Below are 15000 nucleotides of genomic sequence, written 5' to 3'. Positions count from 1 at the left end.
ACTTGTCAAAGTTAGGCCTACTCAGATTTGTAATGCGTCATTCACTATCTGATTTTATTAACAATATGTGCACACAGCTTGCTATTATTTTGGACAGTCCCGTATTGACCAACATCTGCATCCTCAGAAAAGCAAGCACAAATTAGCAAACAAACAATCTCCGTGGTTGATACTAAAGGGACAAAACTTAAGGTGCTTTGTACGGCCCTAAGGAGATAGCAATAACGTTAAATGAAATGCATAGTAGCCTAGGCTAGCCTATATAGCCTAATGTGTAAATGAACCTCAGCCTGCCATTCAGTGGTTATTTTAGTGACTGTTGCTGTTTGACTTACAATCTGTTATGGTGTATTTCCCTGCTATCTAAATAAAAAGTCTATGATCGGGTTTTTGTTGCTCGGATCGGATACAGATGTAAGAAGTGGCTACTCCGCCACCAGCCAGTCTTGCCATCTCCTCTGCAGCATTACTTTTGACGCCGTCCACTAGCTTTAAACTTCACCCACAGGTTCCGCTGGATATTTTTTTTTTCTTTCTGAAGGACATCGATAAAAAAAACCTACACTTTTTGCTGTATATCTGGCGGCACAACCCCAAACACAACACGTTTTCGTTATTGTTTCAACTTTGATCAACAACAATGTTTTAACTATGTAAGGTCAATGGAAGCCGCTTGCGTTCTGCCACCCGGAAGGATCTTGGAGCCTATTGTTTACAAACATTCTGAAATGCCGTATTGAATTTGAATTAAGGTCAAAAACAGGATGTAGAATTAATTACAATTCGAATTTGAATTAAAGGAAGTAGAATTGAAATTCGAAGAAATTCATATACATAATTTAAGCGTAGTGTTAAACAATGAAGCCTCACAGTATATGCCAGATATGATAGCATTAAGCACACAACTTGTAACTTAAAACAGTAAAAAATTATATTTCCACACTGTAAAACATAATAGTTTTACTTACTTAAAATGTTCTAGTAAGTAGAATTCAGGTTTTGTCTTTTGTTGAGATTACAACAAAAGACAATGAAGTGTTACTTCATTTTGAGGTAGAAAAGTGAACAATCAAGTAAACTATACTTGAATTGCTGAAGTTTGTACTGTAATGTCAAGTTGTGCAAACAAATGCTCACTTAGTGTAGTGCACTTACAGTACACATGATTGCTATTTCAACTAACTTGGTCATTACAATTACAAGTAAAGTATACTTTATGTTTATTAAACACAACAGGTGTATTGAAGTTGTGCTAACTACAGTTCAGCTAACTGATATGACAAAAATGCATTTCCAGAATACCACAGACCCGGCCTACATATTGTTAAAGGGATCACATATTAATCTTTACTGAAATTCAATCTTAAGTTACAATAACAAAGGACCACCAATGGACAAACCCAGGTGTGTGCCACATATTAGTGGTACATAGTGAGGTCTCAACTTCATTGTGCAGTACTTTCAGAGGGTAGTACCCAAAATACAAATGTAACATGTTGCTGATGTTTTACCCACAGCATTAGAGTGTTTTGGATAGTCATCTACTTGATGGTGCGATGTATCCACATAAATTACACACCAACAGTATATATAACCGTTAGTGTCACTATCACGTTATTGTAATTTAAGATTGAATTTCAGTAAGGATTAATATGTGATATCTTTACAAATATGTGGGCCAGGGAGGTGGCATTCTGGAAATGCACTGTGGGAAATGCAACATCAGTTAGCACACCTTGTGTTTAATACACAATATACTTTACTTGTGATGACCAAGTTAGGTTAAATAGGAATTCTCCTTAGTGTAAGTGTACTACACAAAGTAAACATTTGTTTGCACAACTTGGAATTCCTATTCCAGATTAGTCTGTAATTTCAAGGCAATTAGTTTGCATGTTTTTTTTAAACTAAGGTTAACTAACTAACTAACTTCACAGTGTAGCAAAACTTAAGCAATTCAAAAATAATTCAGTGGAAATGCATGGATTCCAGTTTCTTCCAGTAGCAGCAACTGGAATCCATGCATTTCCACGGAATTATTTTTGGAATCTGATCCCTTATCATACCTGTTCATTCTTACTCGTCGCTCGACTTATCGTGACTAAATTCAAGATGGCTGCAAACGCTAAACTTCGTGAAGATACTGTCTGTATAAATCGTCTTGTAAGTAAACTACCAGTGCTTTTTCAAAGTTCTCAATGTCTCGTTTTAAATGTCAGGGCCCTCGGAAGTCTACCAATGAAGTGTGGAGATACGTTGAGCCTCGTAAATGGTGTAAAACAGTGATTTATTTGCATGGCTAGCCCGATGCCGAAGCACCACCATTGAAAAAGCTGTTGGTAGCATCGGCTAACTAGCGCCAGATTTTGGAGTGCAGGGGACAAGCCGAGATGGGCTATGAGACATACGTTCACACTCGGTATCATGTTTCAACACACTTTAGGTCAATATCACACCGGAATTCTCCTTTAAATGATCATGTTCACTTTTCCACCTTAACATTAAATTACTCCTTTTAGCCAAGTAATCTCCAAAATCAACATAATCAACAGAAGACAAAAACTGTGTTATACTTACTAAACATTTTAAGTAAGAATACAGTGTGTTATATTATTTCGGAACTGTAGCTATTCAATTTTATAGTGCAAAGTAACTTTCCCAAAACTGAATGCATGTGAGACATTCTTCCTGTTGTGTGAGTTGCTTTGAATTGCCATGAATTTAAGTCCACTTCCTGTCATTCCAATTCCAATTCAAATTCATTCCATTTAATTTGTGACTACAGAGTTTTATTTTAGCTTTATTTTTGAGGCAAAAAACGTCACTCGTCACACACAGCTGTCAGCATTTGATAAGACGTGAGGTGGTCCAGTGATGCCTATTGGGGCAGGTCTCTTGGTCCAGTGATGCCTATTGGGGCAGGTCTCTTGGCACACTGCCTGATCTTTTCCTCCAGAATCTCAGTGTAGCCTCTTGCTTTAGTGTATAAGTGTGTGTGTCTCTCACCAGAAACTCCTCCAGGTGGAAACTCCCGAGCCCCTCAGAGGCAAGCTCACTGCAAGGCCTTCTGGGAAATTCTGGATGCCAATCCCGATGGCCAAATTTCTGCGCAAACACACACACTGATGTCTTACAAAACATAAACACACAAAATCCTTGTGACAGTAGTACACATTTAACATAATCACACACACACACACACTTCAGATTCTCATGACAGTAGTACACATTTAACATAATCACACTCTCTCTCTCTCTCTCTGTGTGTGTGTGTTTGTCTGTCTGTATGTATGTAAAGTAAGTCAGGTTTGTAGGCCAAGTGTACACAAGGAATTTGGTTTCTGCATTTATCCCATCTGTGAATTAGTGAACACACAGAGCACACAGTGAACACACAGTGAGGTGTGTGCGAGTGTTAGAGTGTGGCTACCCTACCCGAGCCCGACGGGTCCTGACGGGTCCCGACGGGTCGGGTTCGGACAAATATTTAGAAATTATAGTCGGGTTCGGTTCAGGTTCGGACACATGGGGGCGATATGCATTGGAAGCTTTACATTTAAATTCCTTATTATGTTGGGTATCCAACAGGTCTGCTTTACATGATGCAAACGTTTGTTTTTTGAGAATAAAGTAAAATGTAAAAAAGACAGCTTTCTTCCTGTATGCAAGATTTGTTTATGTAGCCGTGACAACGCATGTGCATTTCAGGCGGCATGTCTTGGGTGACATTAAAAAAAAGTTGTAGCCTATCAGGAGATTTTAAGATTATTTGTGTTACATACTGGTGACGACATAGGCTACCGCTAGGCTATAAGGTCGTCTCGTTCAACTGGATGAGGATTTCCTTGAGTGGCCCCAATTAATGTCGATGCTGCATATGGATTAGTGACAGAGGCACTGTAGTTTCAAAGACTGTTGCAGTTGATTTCAAGACTTTTCGTCAATGGTAAGACTAGAATTCTATTTCAATAGGCTATGCTTGCTTGGGCCTCTTGTGTTAATTTCCGCTGTGTGTGACCTGCGTGCGTGCACGCTCATCTGATTCCATTTCCGGAATTTCCATTTGTTGTTTGTTCCGTTTAATGTGTGTGTACTGTATATGTGTGTGTGTGTGTGTGTATGTGTGTATATGTGTGTGTGTGTGTATATTTGTGTGTGTGTGTGTGTGTGTAGAGTACATAGACACTAGGGCTGGGACAACGCGTCGACGTAATCGATTACGTCGACGCAGAAAATACGTCGACGCAAAATATGCGCGTCGATTTGTCAGACCCAAAACGCGTGCTGCCAAATATTTAGAATTTTACACCTTCAGTGTTTCCCATAGGCCTACGTTGACTAAGCTGTGGTGGGGCGCCTCAAAATCAAAACCAGCCGATTTTTGAGACATAAGTGTTCATTGAATCGATTGTAAAATCGATTTTTCATGTCTAAAGACGTTTCCATTGTCAACGCCAAATACAGGCCAATCCACAAACAACTAACAGGCATTAGGACAAACGTAAAGAGGGCGCTTGTAGACGCAAGCCAGCAATATTTCTGATGATTTATTGCCGTGAAGTTTCATGCACAATGACAAACAGGAGTGCTACATTCTCGAAAAACAATAAGCCCAGGATACTGCCATTACATCAGTGACAAACGTTACTGCAGGCTTCGACGTAGCTGTGTTTACGATTAGAAATGTCAAACAAATTTCGCCTACATAGAACTCGATTGCACAGTTTGCATAGCCTACCGCTTTGTTCTTCTCCATATAGTTTGATATACCAAAAATCCGAAGTACTTCCACATCGAACTCCTCAAGTTATTAGGGCCTATCACTAGTCTCTCTCATGTCGCACAGGTTGATCGCGTTGTCCTCCATTTTTGGCATAACACGAGCAGCACAGCAGCTGATTGAAACAGCTGTTTCCGGTGCGTAAAATTGGTGGGAATTTTCTTTTTAGCTTTCGCAATGCTTACTGCACTTCGGAATTCTTTTATATTCTTATATTCTTGTTTGTGAATTTTGTTTAATTCGTTTAAAATTAATAGTGTACATATTTGGTTAAAATCGATTCCCTATTGTATAGAGATGTCCGATAATATCGGCCCACCGATATTATCGGCCCGATATTAGCATAAAAATGTAATATCTGTTAATATCGTTATCGGATTTTTTTTGCCTTAAAACCGATAAAATAATGCTTGCGTTACACCCAAATAGTGCCTATGCGCTCCTGAAGCGTTTACCGGCGCACAGATGATGACCTCATCAAGCTGCGTCTTGAAGCATACAAACAAGCGTGGATGGCTGCAGTAACAAACTTGCTCGCTCTGTTTCAACATTATGTCTGTGGTTTGGAATTGGCCATGGCCGTCGTAGCCCCTTGAGTTGGCCGTGACGCCCCTTTGAAAATCAGAGGTTTACAGGCCACGGTGGCCTTGGTGCCCCCTTCTTTAAATATTCTGCTTTGCGTCCTACTAATAGCGATATATATTTAGCCTATGGCCAAATTACGCAGTGGAGAAAGTGACAGCGCAAGAAAGTGCGTCCAAATTAACCCATGCTTCTCAGTTGAACTACTCGCGAAGTAGCCTACTCATCACACAGACATCACAAGTATCACATGAAAGAGCTTTTTCTCAGCTTTTAAACGATGTTAGCCGCTAATTGCTGTGGTGAACGGTTCGCGAGAAAAGTAAATAATATCATTCAATCATATATTCTACTGAAGGTTTTGCGTCCATCTCCCTACCCATTCATTTCGGTGGAATACTTCAGATCCCTTTGTTTAACATATGACAAACCATATATCAGAATAAACAGCAGACCTTACCGAACAGAAAGGTGTAAATCAGTCCCCTGTACAGTTAGCCGTTCCAGACTAATCCCGTTTTGAATTTGCAGTACATTTCAACATACATGGATGTCTCCAAACTTGGGATTTAAGTTTTACACTGTGTTTAAATGGTTCCACATTATTTCATAACGGGCCAAATACAAAACAAATATTACAAATGTCGCCTAGATATCGGTAAATCAGAGGACAGCTGACTGTAAGAGTTTGTGAAAGTAGCCTTAATGATCACAAAATGCTAAGCATGCATCTAGGCTATTTGAGTTTCTTAAAGCTGAGCTGTGCTTAAATTGTTCAATACATGATTTCATAACAGGCCAAATATAAAATAAATGTTAAATATAGCCTAGATATCTGAAAATATTAGATGATCAGATGATTTACAGTTATATGTAATATGTCATGTTTTATGTTTTTGTATACAGTGATGCAGGTCTACTGCAGTGAATACAACTTTGATCATTTTTATAGCCTACTACTGTATAGTTAACTTTGGCCTTGGTGCCCTGACATGTGGCCTTTGTGCCCCCCACCAAATATGCCCAACTGAAGGCCAAGTGGCCTTGCCCCTAAAATGGTGAAATTCCAAGCCTGATTGTGGGTATGGCCCGTTATGTACTTCACCTCAAGCCTGAAGTATTTTTTGTAGCTCAAACAAATGTTTTCAAAATTGTGCAGTATAGTTGCTTGCCACATTGTAATTGACTCATATTTGTGCATTCATTCAATTAAGGTGATTGAGTTTTAGTTAAAGAAACAGTTCATGAAGCATCCTACAAATGCAGGCTCATTTAACACAGAAAAAGGGTAGCCTGTCATACACTATGCCTGTTATTTTAGTTGGCTTTACATTCTGCTATGTTGCACATAGTTGTTCAGGTACAATGTTTTATCATTTGTGAAGAAGTCAAATTTGCCCTATTTGTTGTGGGCATTGTCAAGATTATCTCAGGGAGAGTGTAATCCAAACTGTTGTTTGAGACAATTAAAAAATAAAAAATAAACATGGCACTTTTTCCCTAAATTAAGTTGAAGTATTTTTCTTATTTTGCACAGACAATGTTAACATTTGAAGAATGCATCCAGTGGGGCATCACAATAACATTAAGCATGTTGTGTTAATTCCACAACAGGAGATATGTGATGTTACCTAAATTAGTTTTTAGTTTAACCCACATATCGACATCGGTATCGGCTGATATCGGAATCGAAATTTGAGAGTTGGACAATATCGGCATATCGGATATCGGCAAAAAAGCCAATATCGGACATCCCTACTATTGTAGTTTTCGAAACTTGTGTTGTTTGGTCCAATCGATTGTGCAATCGATTTTCGAACGTAAAGTGACAGCCCTAGCCGTCACACATTGATGTTCTATGTTGTACTATTTAAATTAAAGATAAGATAAAATCCTTTCATTGAGCTGCACTTTTTACGCACGCAGCCTTTCCCTGCCCCGCCCGCTCTCTCTCGTAACGAGCCCGCTGCTCCTCCTCTGCATGTGCATTCAACACAAAATATTCACGATTGTTGAAGGATTGTTGTTGCCACATACAAGCATTGCATAGAACACGGCTGGCTAAATTGCTATTAAATCCGCTTAGCATCACTGCTGCAGTCAAGTTAACTCTGCTAAGGTCTTATCACAACATAGTACATTGAGGAGACTTAACTTAGTTAAGTTATGCAATCAAGCAGTATCTCAAAGCTAACGTTAGAATACTGTTTGGATGTTGAGTTTAGCATGCTTACTTACAGCTGCTTGTCAATTTCGTTACCCAGGGCTCATTTTATTGACTCTGACAATGTTTGCAAAATCCCGATGTAAATGGAAAAGTGTTTTCCAAGACTCAAAAGTGCTTATCCCAAGGAGAAGTACAAACTGTTATTTGAACTAACTATTTTATGAATTGCATCCACACATCAGCAGCCTTTTAACTGCGTTAGTGTTACAATTGCAAAGGAACGAACGTCTTAAAGTGACAGGCACATAATTAGACCTATACACTACTGAACTACTGAACTGACTAAGAATGCATTACTTTGCACTTGTATAGTCTTTTATTTTGGAATTTTAAGAGCAATAAACATATTTTGCAATGTTAAGGAATTCATGTTTTTTCATTCAGATATATAAATCAACATGTATAAATTGCTATTAGTCAATTAATGGGGAGATAATCGATAATCGAATCGAACTGAAAAAATGAATCGTTAGGTTAATTGATGCATCGAAAAAATAATCGCTAGATTAATCGTTTAAAAAATAATCGTTTATCCCAGCCCTAATAGACACTGGAGTAAAGAGCAGAACAAAGCAGCTAGAGAGATGGAGATATACACAGAGCACACACACACACCAGGCACACACGCACACACACACACCAGGCACACACACACCCACCAGGCGCACACACACCAACCTTGAATTTCCCCTGGGGATCAATAAAGTATCTATCTATCTATCTATCTATCTATCTATCTACACACCAGGCAATGGGAAATAGGAAAAATAAACGTGCAACACCGCTGGTGTCCACTAGATGGCAGCATTGGGTAGCACATGTGAGGAAATGACATTTACATACAGACTGCTCACAGAACTCAGCAGTGTTTCTCTTCCTCACACACACACACACACACACACACACACACACACACACACACACACACACACACACACACACACACATACACACACACACACACACACAGAGAGGCAGGGGCGCCTGCAGGAATTAATGTTATGGTACGCACACCCATCACCCTAGTCTATATTAGGTCTGTGGTCAGCAAAATAGTATCCTACATAGCATAGCAACATTCACATGCAACAATACAACAACAACGTCTTCAATGACCTATTCATTTGGACAACTTGATACAGCCCTATACAGGCTAAAGTTACCTTGTTTTGTTCTAGCGTACCGTGACGTCTGACTTTAAACAGCTGTAATCTAACGTTCTGACAAGCACACCAATTGCCTACCTTGTTCTTGACCATCTGGGATAACTCCTCTAGCTTTGCTGCCTCCATACTTTCTGTTTTTGTTGTTTAAACTTTTGATATCCATGATGAGTATTGAGTTAGTGAATTAGCTCAACATTGTGTGCTTAACATTGTGATGGCGAGTAAAAGAAAACAACTGGACAGCACTGGACAGAGTGGTGAAAACTGCCCAACACATCACCGGTTCCTTACTCCCCTCCATCGTGGCCATTCAGGGCAAGCAATACTTGTGCAAGGCGCACAGCATCATCAAAGACTGTTCACCCCCCAACCACAGACTGTTCACCCCACTCCCCTCTGGGAGGCGCTACAGACTTACTATACTATTTACTAACGTACAGCGTTCAAGAATATGTGACTTTTTAGAGCAGGAGATGTATAAATGGGCTGGATAAACTAAGTTGGTTTAGAGCAGGAGATGTATAAATGGATAAACTAAGTTGGGATGGTCAAGGAAGCAGCAAACAACCAGATATACAGCAGCTCTGCGTGGAAATATTTGGATTCATGTATTTTGGCAAGTAACACCCCCGACGTGTGTGTGTGTGTGTGTGCATGCCTCTGAGTGAGTGTGTGTGTGTGTGTGTGTGTATGGTTCTGTATGTGTGTGCGTGTGTATGGTTCTGTATGTGTGTGTGTGTGTGTGTGTGTGTGTGTGTATGGTTCTGTATGTGTGTGTGTGTGTGTGTGTGTATGGTTCTGTATGTGTGTGTGTGTGTGTGTGTCATACCTGGCACTTTCAAATGTGGCTGAAGAGGTTTTTCCGACAGCCCCAAACCCCACACCAACAGCAAGGCCCTCTGCAAGACAAACACACACACACACACACCGGACACACACACACACACACAAACTTAGGAAGAATAAGGAATGATTCACCCGCATACACAGTAGCAATGATTCACACACACACACAAACATACACACACACATACACACACAAACACACACACACACACACACACACAAGCGTGTACAGGATACTACTCTGGTATGCTGTGTGTGTGACAGAGAGAGAGAGTGTGAGTGTGTGTGTGTGTGTGTGTGCGCTTGCGTGCGTGTATGTGACTGTGTGTGTGCGTGCGTGAGTGTGTGTGTGTGTGTGTATGCGTGCGTGTGAGTGAGTGTGTGTGTGCGTAAGTGTGTGTGTGAGAGTGTGTGTGTGTGTGAGAGTGTGTGTGTGTGTGTGTATGTATGTATGTGTGAGTGAGTGTGTGTGTGTGTATGCGTGCGTGTGAGTGTGTGTGTGTGTGTGTGTGCGTGAGTGTGTGTGTGAGAGTGTGTGTGTGTGTGTGTGTATGTATGTGTGTGTGTGTGTGTATGTATGTATGTGTGAGTGAGTGTGTGCGTGTGTGTGCATGCGTGAGTGTGTGTGCGGGTGTGTGTGTGTACATGTGTGTGTGTGCGTGCGTGAGAGAGAACCAATCACAGAGCTCAGTTTGGCGCTAAGGACCATTAGGCTCCCAAACCAATGGACGCACACACTCTCACACACACACACACACACACACACACACACACACACACACACACACACACACAGTGCAGTATGAGTTATATGGTATGAGATAGATAGATAGATAGATAGATAGATAGATACTTTATTGATCCCCAAGGGGAAATTCAAGATATGGTATGTAGGATATGAATCTGATATACGGCATGTAGGATATGAATGTGATATACGGCATGTAGGATAGCCTGGAGATCCAAACCCAAATCTAGAAAGATTCAGGGTCTGGCTATGAGTAATGAAAAGGCCCAACTGGAGGAGTGGCACACACACACACTTATCTATCTAAAGTATCTATCTATCTATCTATCTATCTATCTAAAGTATCTATCTATCTATCTATCTATCTAAAGTATCTATCTATCTATCTATCTATCTATCTATCTATCTATCTAAAGTATCTATCTATCTATCTATAGTATCTATCTATCTATCTATCTATCTATCTAAAGTATCTATCTATCTATCTATCTATCTATCTAAAGTATCTATCTATCTATCTATAGTATCTATCTATCTATCTATCTATCTATCTATCTAAAGTATCTATCTATCTATCTATCTATCTATCTATCTAAAGTATCTATCTATCTATCTATCTATCTATCTAAAGTATCTATCTATCTATCTATCTATCTATCTAAAGTATCTATCTATCTATCTATCTATCTATCTATCTATCTAAAGTATCTATCTATCTATCTATCTATCTAAAGTATCTATCTAAAGTATCTATCTAAAGTATCTATCTATCTATCTATCTAAAGTATCTATCTATCTATCTATCTATCTATCTAAAGTATCTATCTAAAGTATCTATCTATCTATCTATCTATCTAAAGTATCTATCTAAAGTATCTATCTATCTATCTAAAGTATCTATCTAAAGTATCTATCTATCTATCTAAAGTATCTATCTAAAGTATCTATCTATCTATCTATCTATCTAAAGTATCTATCTATCTATCTATCTATCTAAAGTATATATCTATCTATCTATCTATCTATCTATCTATCTATCTATCTATCTGAAGTATCTATCTATCTATATATCTATAGTATATATCTATCTATCTATCCATCTATCTATAGTATCTATCTATCTATCTAAAGTATCTATCTATCTATCTAAATTATCTATCTATCTATCTGTCTATCTATATATCTATCTAAAGTATCTATCTATCTATCTATCTATATATCTAAAGTATCTATCTATCTATCTATCTATCTATCTAAAGTATATATCTATCTATCTATCTATCTATCTATCTATCTATCTGAAGTATCTATCTATCTATCTATAGTATCTATCTATCTATCTATCTATCTATCTATAGTATCTATCTATCTATCTAAAGTATCTATCTATCTATCTAAATTATCTATCTATCTGTCTATCTATATATCTATCTAAAGTATCTATCTATCTATCTATCTATAGTATCTATCTATCTATCTAAAGTATCTATCTATCTATCTATCTATCTATCTAAAGTATCTATCTATCTATCTAAAGTATCTATCTATCTATCTATAGTATCTATCTAAAGTATCTATCTAAAGTATCTATCTATCTATCTATCTATCTATCTAAAGTATCTATCTATCTATCTAAAGTATCTATCTATCTATCTATCTAAAGTATCTATCTATCTATCTATCTAAAGTATCTATCTATCTATAAACTAAGTTGGTTTAGAGCAGGAGATGTATAAATGGGCTGGATAAACTAAGTTGGTGTAGAGCAGGAGATAGATGTATAAATGAGCCGGATAAACTAAGTTGGTTTAGAGCAGGAGATGTATAAATGGGCTGGATAAACTAAGTTGGTGTAGAGCAGGAGATAGATGTATAAATGAGCCGGATAAACTAAGTTGGTTTAGAGCAGGAGATGTATAAATGGGCTGGATAAACTAAGTTGGGATGGTCAAGGAAGCAGCAAACAACCAGATATACAGCAGCTCTGCGTGGAAATATTTGGATTCATGTATTTTGGCAAGTAACACCCCCGACGTGTGTGTGTGTGTGTGTGTGTGCATGCCTCTGAGTGAGTGTGTGTGTGTGTGTGTGTGTGTGTGTGTGTGTGTGTGCATGCCTCTGAGTGAGTGTGTGTGTGTGTGTGTGCATGCCTCTGAGTGTGTGTGTGTGTGTGTGTGTGTGTGTGTGTGTGTGTGTGTGTGTGCGTGCGTGTGTATGGTTCTGTATGTGTGTGTGTGTGTGTACCCTAACCCTAACCCTATCTATCTGAAGTATCTATCTATCTATCTATCTGAAGTATCTATCTATCTATCTAAAGTATCGAACCAAGGTCAGACAAGAGAAAAGCCCTCAAACCTGAAAACACATGAGGCAAAAATGCAAAACAGCACAAAAACTAACTAAACTAACACTCATAGGCACACACACGCACGCACACACACACACACACACACATATTTTTGTATTGCAACATCATTGTATGAGTATGATGATTACGGATTACGTAATCAGATTACAAAAATCAAGTAACTATAATCAGCCCAGATTACAATAAAAAAATTGTGTAATCAGATTACAGTTACATTGTTGGGGATTACCTGATTACATTTTATCATGCAAATAATGCAACTTTTTTACGATAGCCTAGCTATCTTTTAATTTGACAAGCAGTTCATTCGGATGTTCACTTTTTAGACTTTTTTAAGATATAGTTAGGAACAAAATTATTCATACCCCTGGCAAATATTGATTTTCTTTTGACCAATATGTTTGTTCTTAATTAAAATGACCCTTGCACATGCCAAAATGTTGCAAGACAATGTGGTAAAGCATGGAATCAAAAAAAAGTGTTTTTATCTTTTGTGTGTGTTCATACCCTTTTTAAACAATCACTGGAAACATCTTTATTTACCACCACAGCTCTCATAATGGCATATAATACCCACTAAGCCTCTTCATGTCTCCACAATGATTGTAGTATGCACCTTTTTAGCAGCAATCTGGGTTTTGAGGCAGGAACGATTATTTGCCATCACTTTGGCCTTGTGCTCACTTTTTTGACGGATTGAGGTCCGCTCTAAAATGTTGATTTTGCTCTCTGTTAACCATCATTGTGTGGTTTAATGTTCAAATGCTACCTTTTGGGGCAGCCATGGCCTACTGGTTAGGGCTTCGGCCTTTGGGCTTGTTGGTTTGACTTCACTAATTCACAGATTGGGATAAATGCAGAGACCAAATGTCCCTCACGGGATCAAAAGATATACTTACTTACTAACTTACATACTATTGGGGCAGGTCTCTCGGCACACTGCCTGATCTTTTCCTCCTAATCTTAATGTAGCCTCTTGTTTTAGCGTTACCGTTTACTTTGAGAAAGTCACCAGGTCCCCCTGGTTGAAAAACATCCCAAAATAATAATTTTCTCACCCCAACAATTGAAATGGACATGGTGTCATTTGGGTTTAATGCTTCCCTTTTTTATGCCAATCTCAGGCCATGTCCCTAGGTCAAAAAAATCCAGCGAAAGCTAAATTCTTTGTCCAGGTGTGCCCTTATAAAGGTTAAGCTGAGTTGTGCATGTTTGGAGAAGAGCGGAGAAAAATAGAATGAGAATTCTTTCATCAATTCTGTTGTGGTGTCTTTTACTTAATGGGCATATTTATTGAAATAATCTAAAAGTCATCCTAAAGTAATCAGATTACGTTACATGTTTTTGGTAATCCAACTGATTACGTTACTGATTACAAAAATTGCCATGTAATTTGTAGTCAGTAATGGATTACATTTCAAAGTAATCTGACCCAACCCTGGAAAGACAAGTAGCACCTAGACGTTTACTGTGATGTCTTCAAAAGACGTTTTGCTGTGAAAACACCTCCATACTGACTGAACATTTGTGGAACACCGTCTCATAGTAATGTGGTTAACTGACCAATAGCATGCGGCCGATCAACCCTCTGCAACTAGGAAAAACACACACACACTTTCCTTTCCAACTCTCTCTCAGCACAAACACTGTGTGACCTTTATCTGTGTGTGTATGAGACCGTGTGTGTCTGTGTGTGTGTGTATGTGTGTGTGTGTGAGACCTTGCATGTGTGTGTGTGTGTTCGAAAAGTTAATGTGAATTCATCATGCAAGCTCACACCAGACACTGTTCTGAATACACATAGGGAGATTATCAAACCTGCGAGCACACACACACCGCACACACACACACACGCACGCACACGCACACACACTTAAAGAGGTAAGGTGGTTTTTCTCATCAAAGGAAAGGCAGAGGTCATTCCTTAGGCACTTAACTTCGCAACAGTCAGACCAAAGACCAAAAGAGCAACTGTGAGATCAAAAGATCTACTGGAGTATCGAGTGTACTAAAACGTCTACTGAGAAATCTAGAACCTAACCAAAGATCTAATGAGAAATCTAGAACCTAACCAAAGATCTACTGAGAAATCTAGAACCTAACCAAAGATCTAGAACCTAACCAAAGATATAATGAGAAATCTAGAACCTAACCAAAGATATAATGAGAAATCTAAAACCTAACCAAAGATCTAATGAAATATTTTGGCTTTATCTCTTAAAGAGAAATGACTGAAAATAAAGAGAATTCCGATTCCGTGGATCCTCTCTGAGTACGCACGCA

At 38.6% G+C, this 15000-nt stretch overlaps 1 protein-coding gene across 4 annotated transcripts in view; it reads right to left on the bottom strand.

The window, feature by feature from the left end:
- slc39a11 (solute carrier family 39, member 11) overlaps positions 1 to 15000 on the bottom strand; it is an 87491-nt gene that overhangs the window by 4708 nt on the left and 67783 nt on the right. For all 4 annotated transcript variants that reach the window (XM_076266812.1, XM_076266809.1, XM_076266813.1 and 1 more), the window contains exons 7-8: positions 9585 to 9654; positions 3007 to 3105 (exon numbers count right to left, since the gene is read on the bottom strand). In XM_076266812.1, the coding sequence (XP_076122927.1) occupies positions 3007 to 3105; positions 9585 to 9654 (169 nt within the window). The remainder of the gene's footprint in view (positions 1 to 3006; positions 3106 to 9584; positions 9655 to 15000) is intronic.

The sequence above is a fragment of the Alosa pseudoharengus genome, unplaced genomic scaffold (assembly GCF_046254945.1).
Source record: "Alosa pseudoharengus isolate Yale_2024_CS ecotype anadromous, Long Island Sound unplaced genomic scaffold, YU_APseudo_1.1 YU_APseudo_1.1_scf_4, whole genome shotgun sequence".
NCBI classification, from domain to species: domain Eukaryota; kingdom Metazoa; phylum Chordata; class Actinopteri; order Clupeiformes; family Clupeidae; genus Alosa; species Alosa pseudoharengus.
The sequence above is the reverse complement of the archived record's forward strand: the minus strand, read 5'-3'. Positions and strand labels throughout refer to the sequence as shown.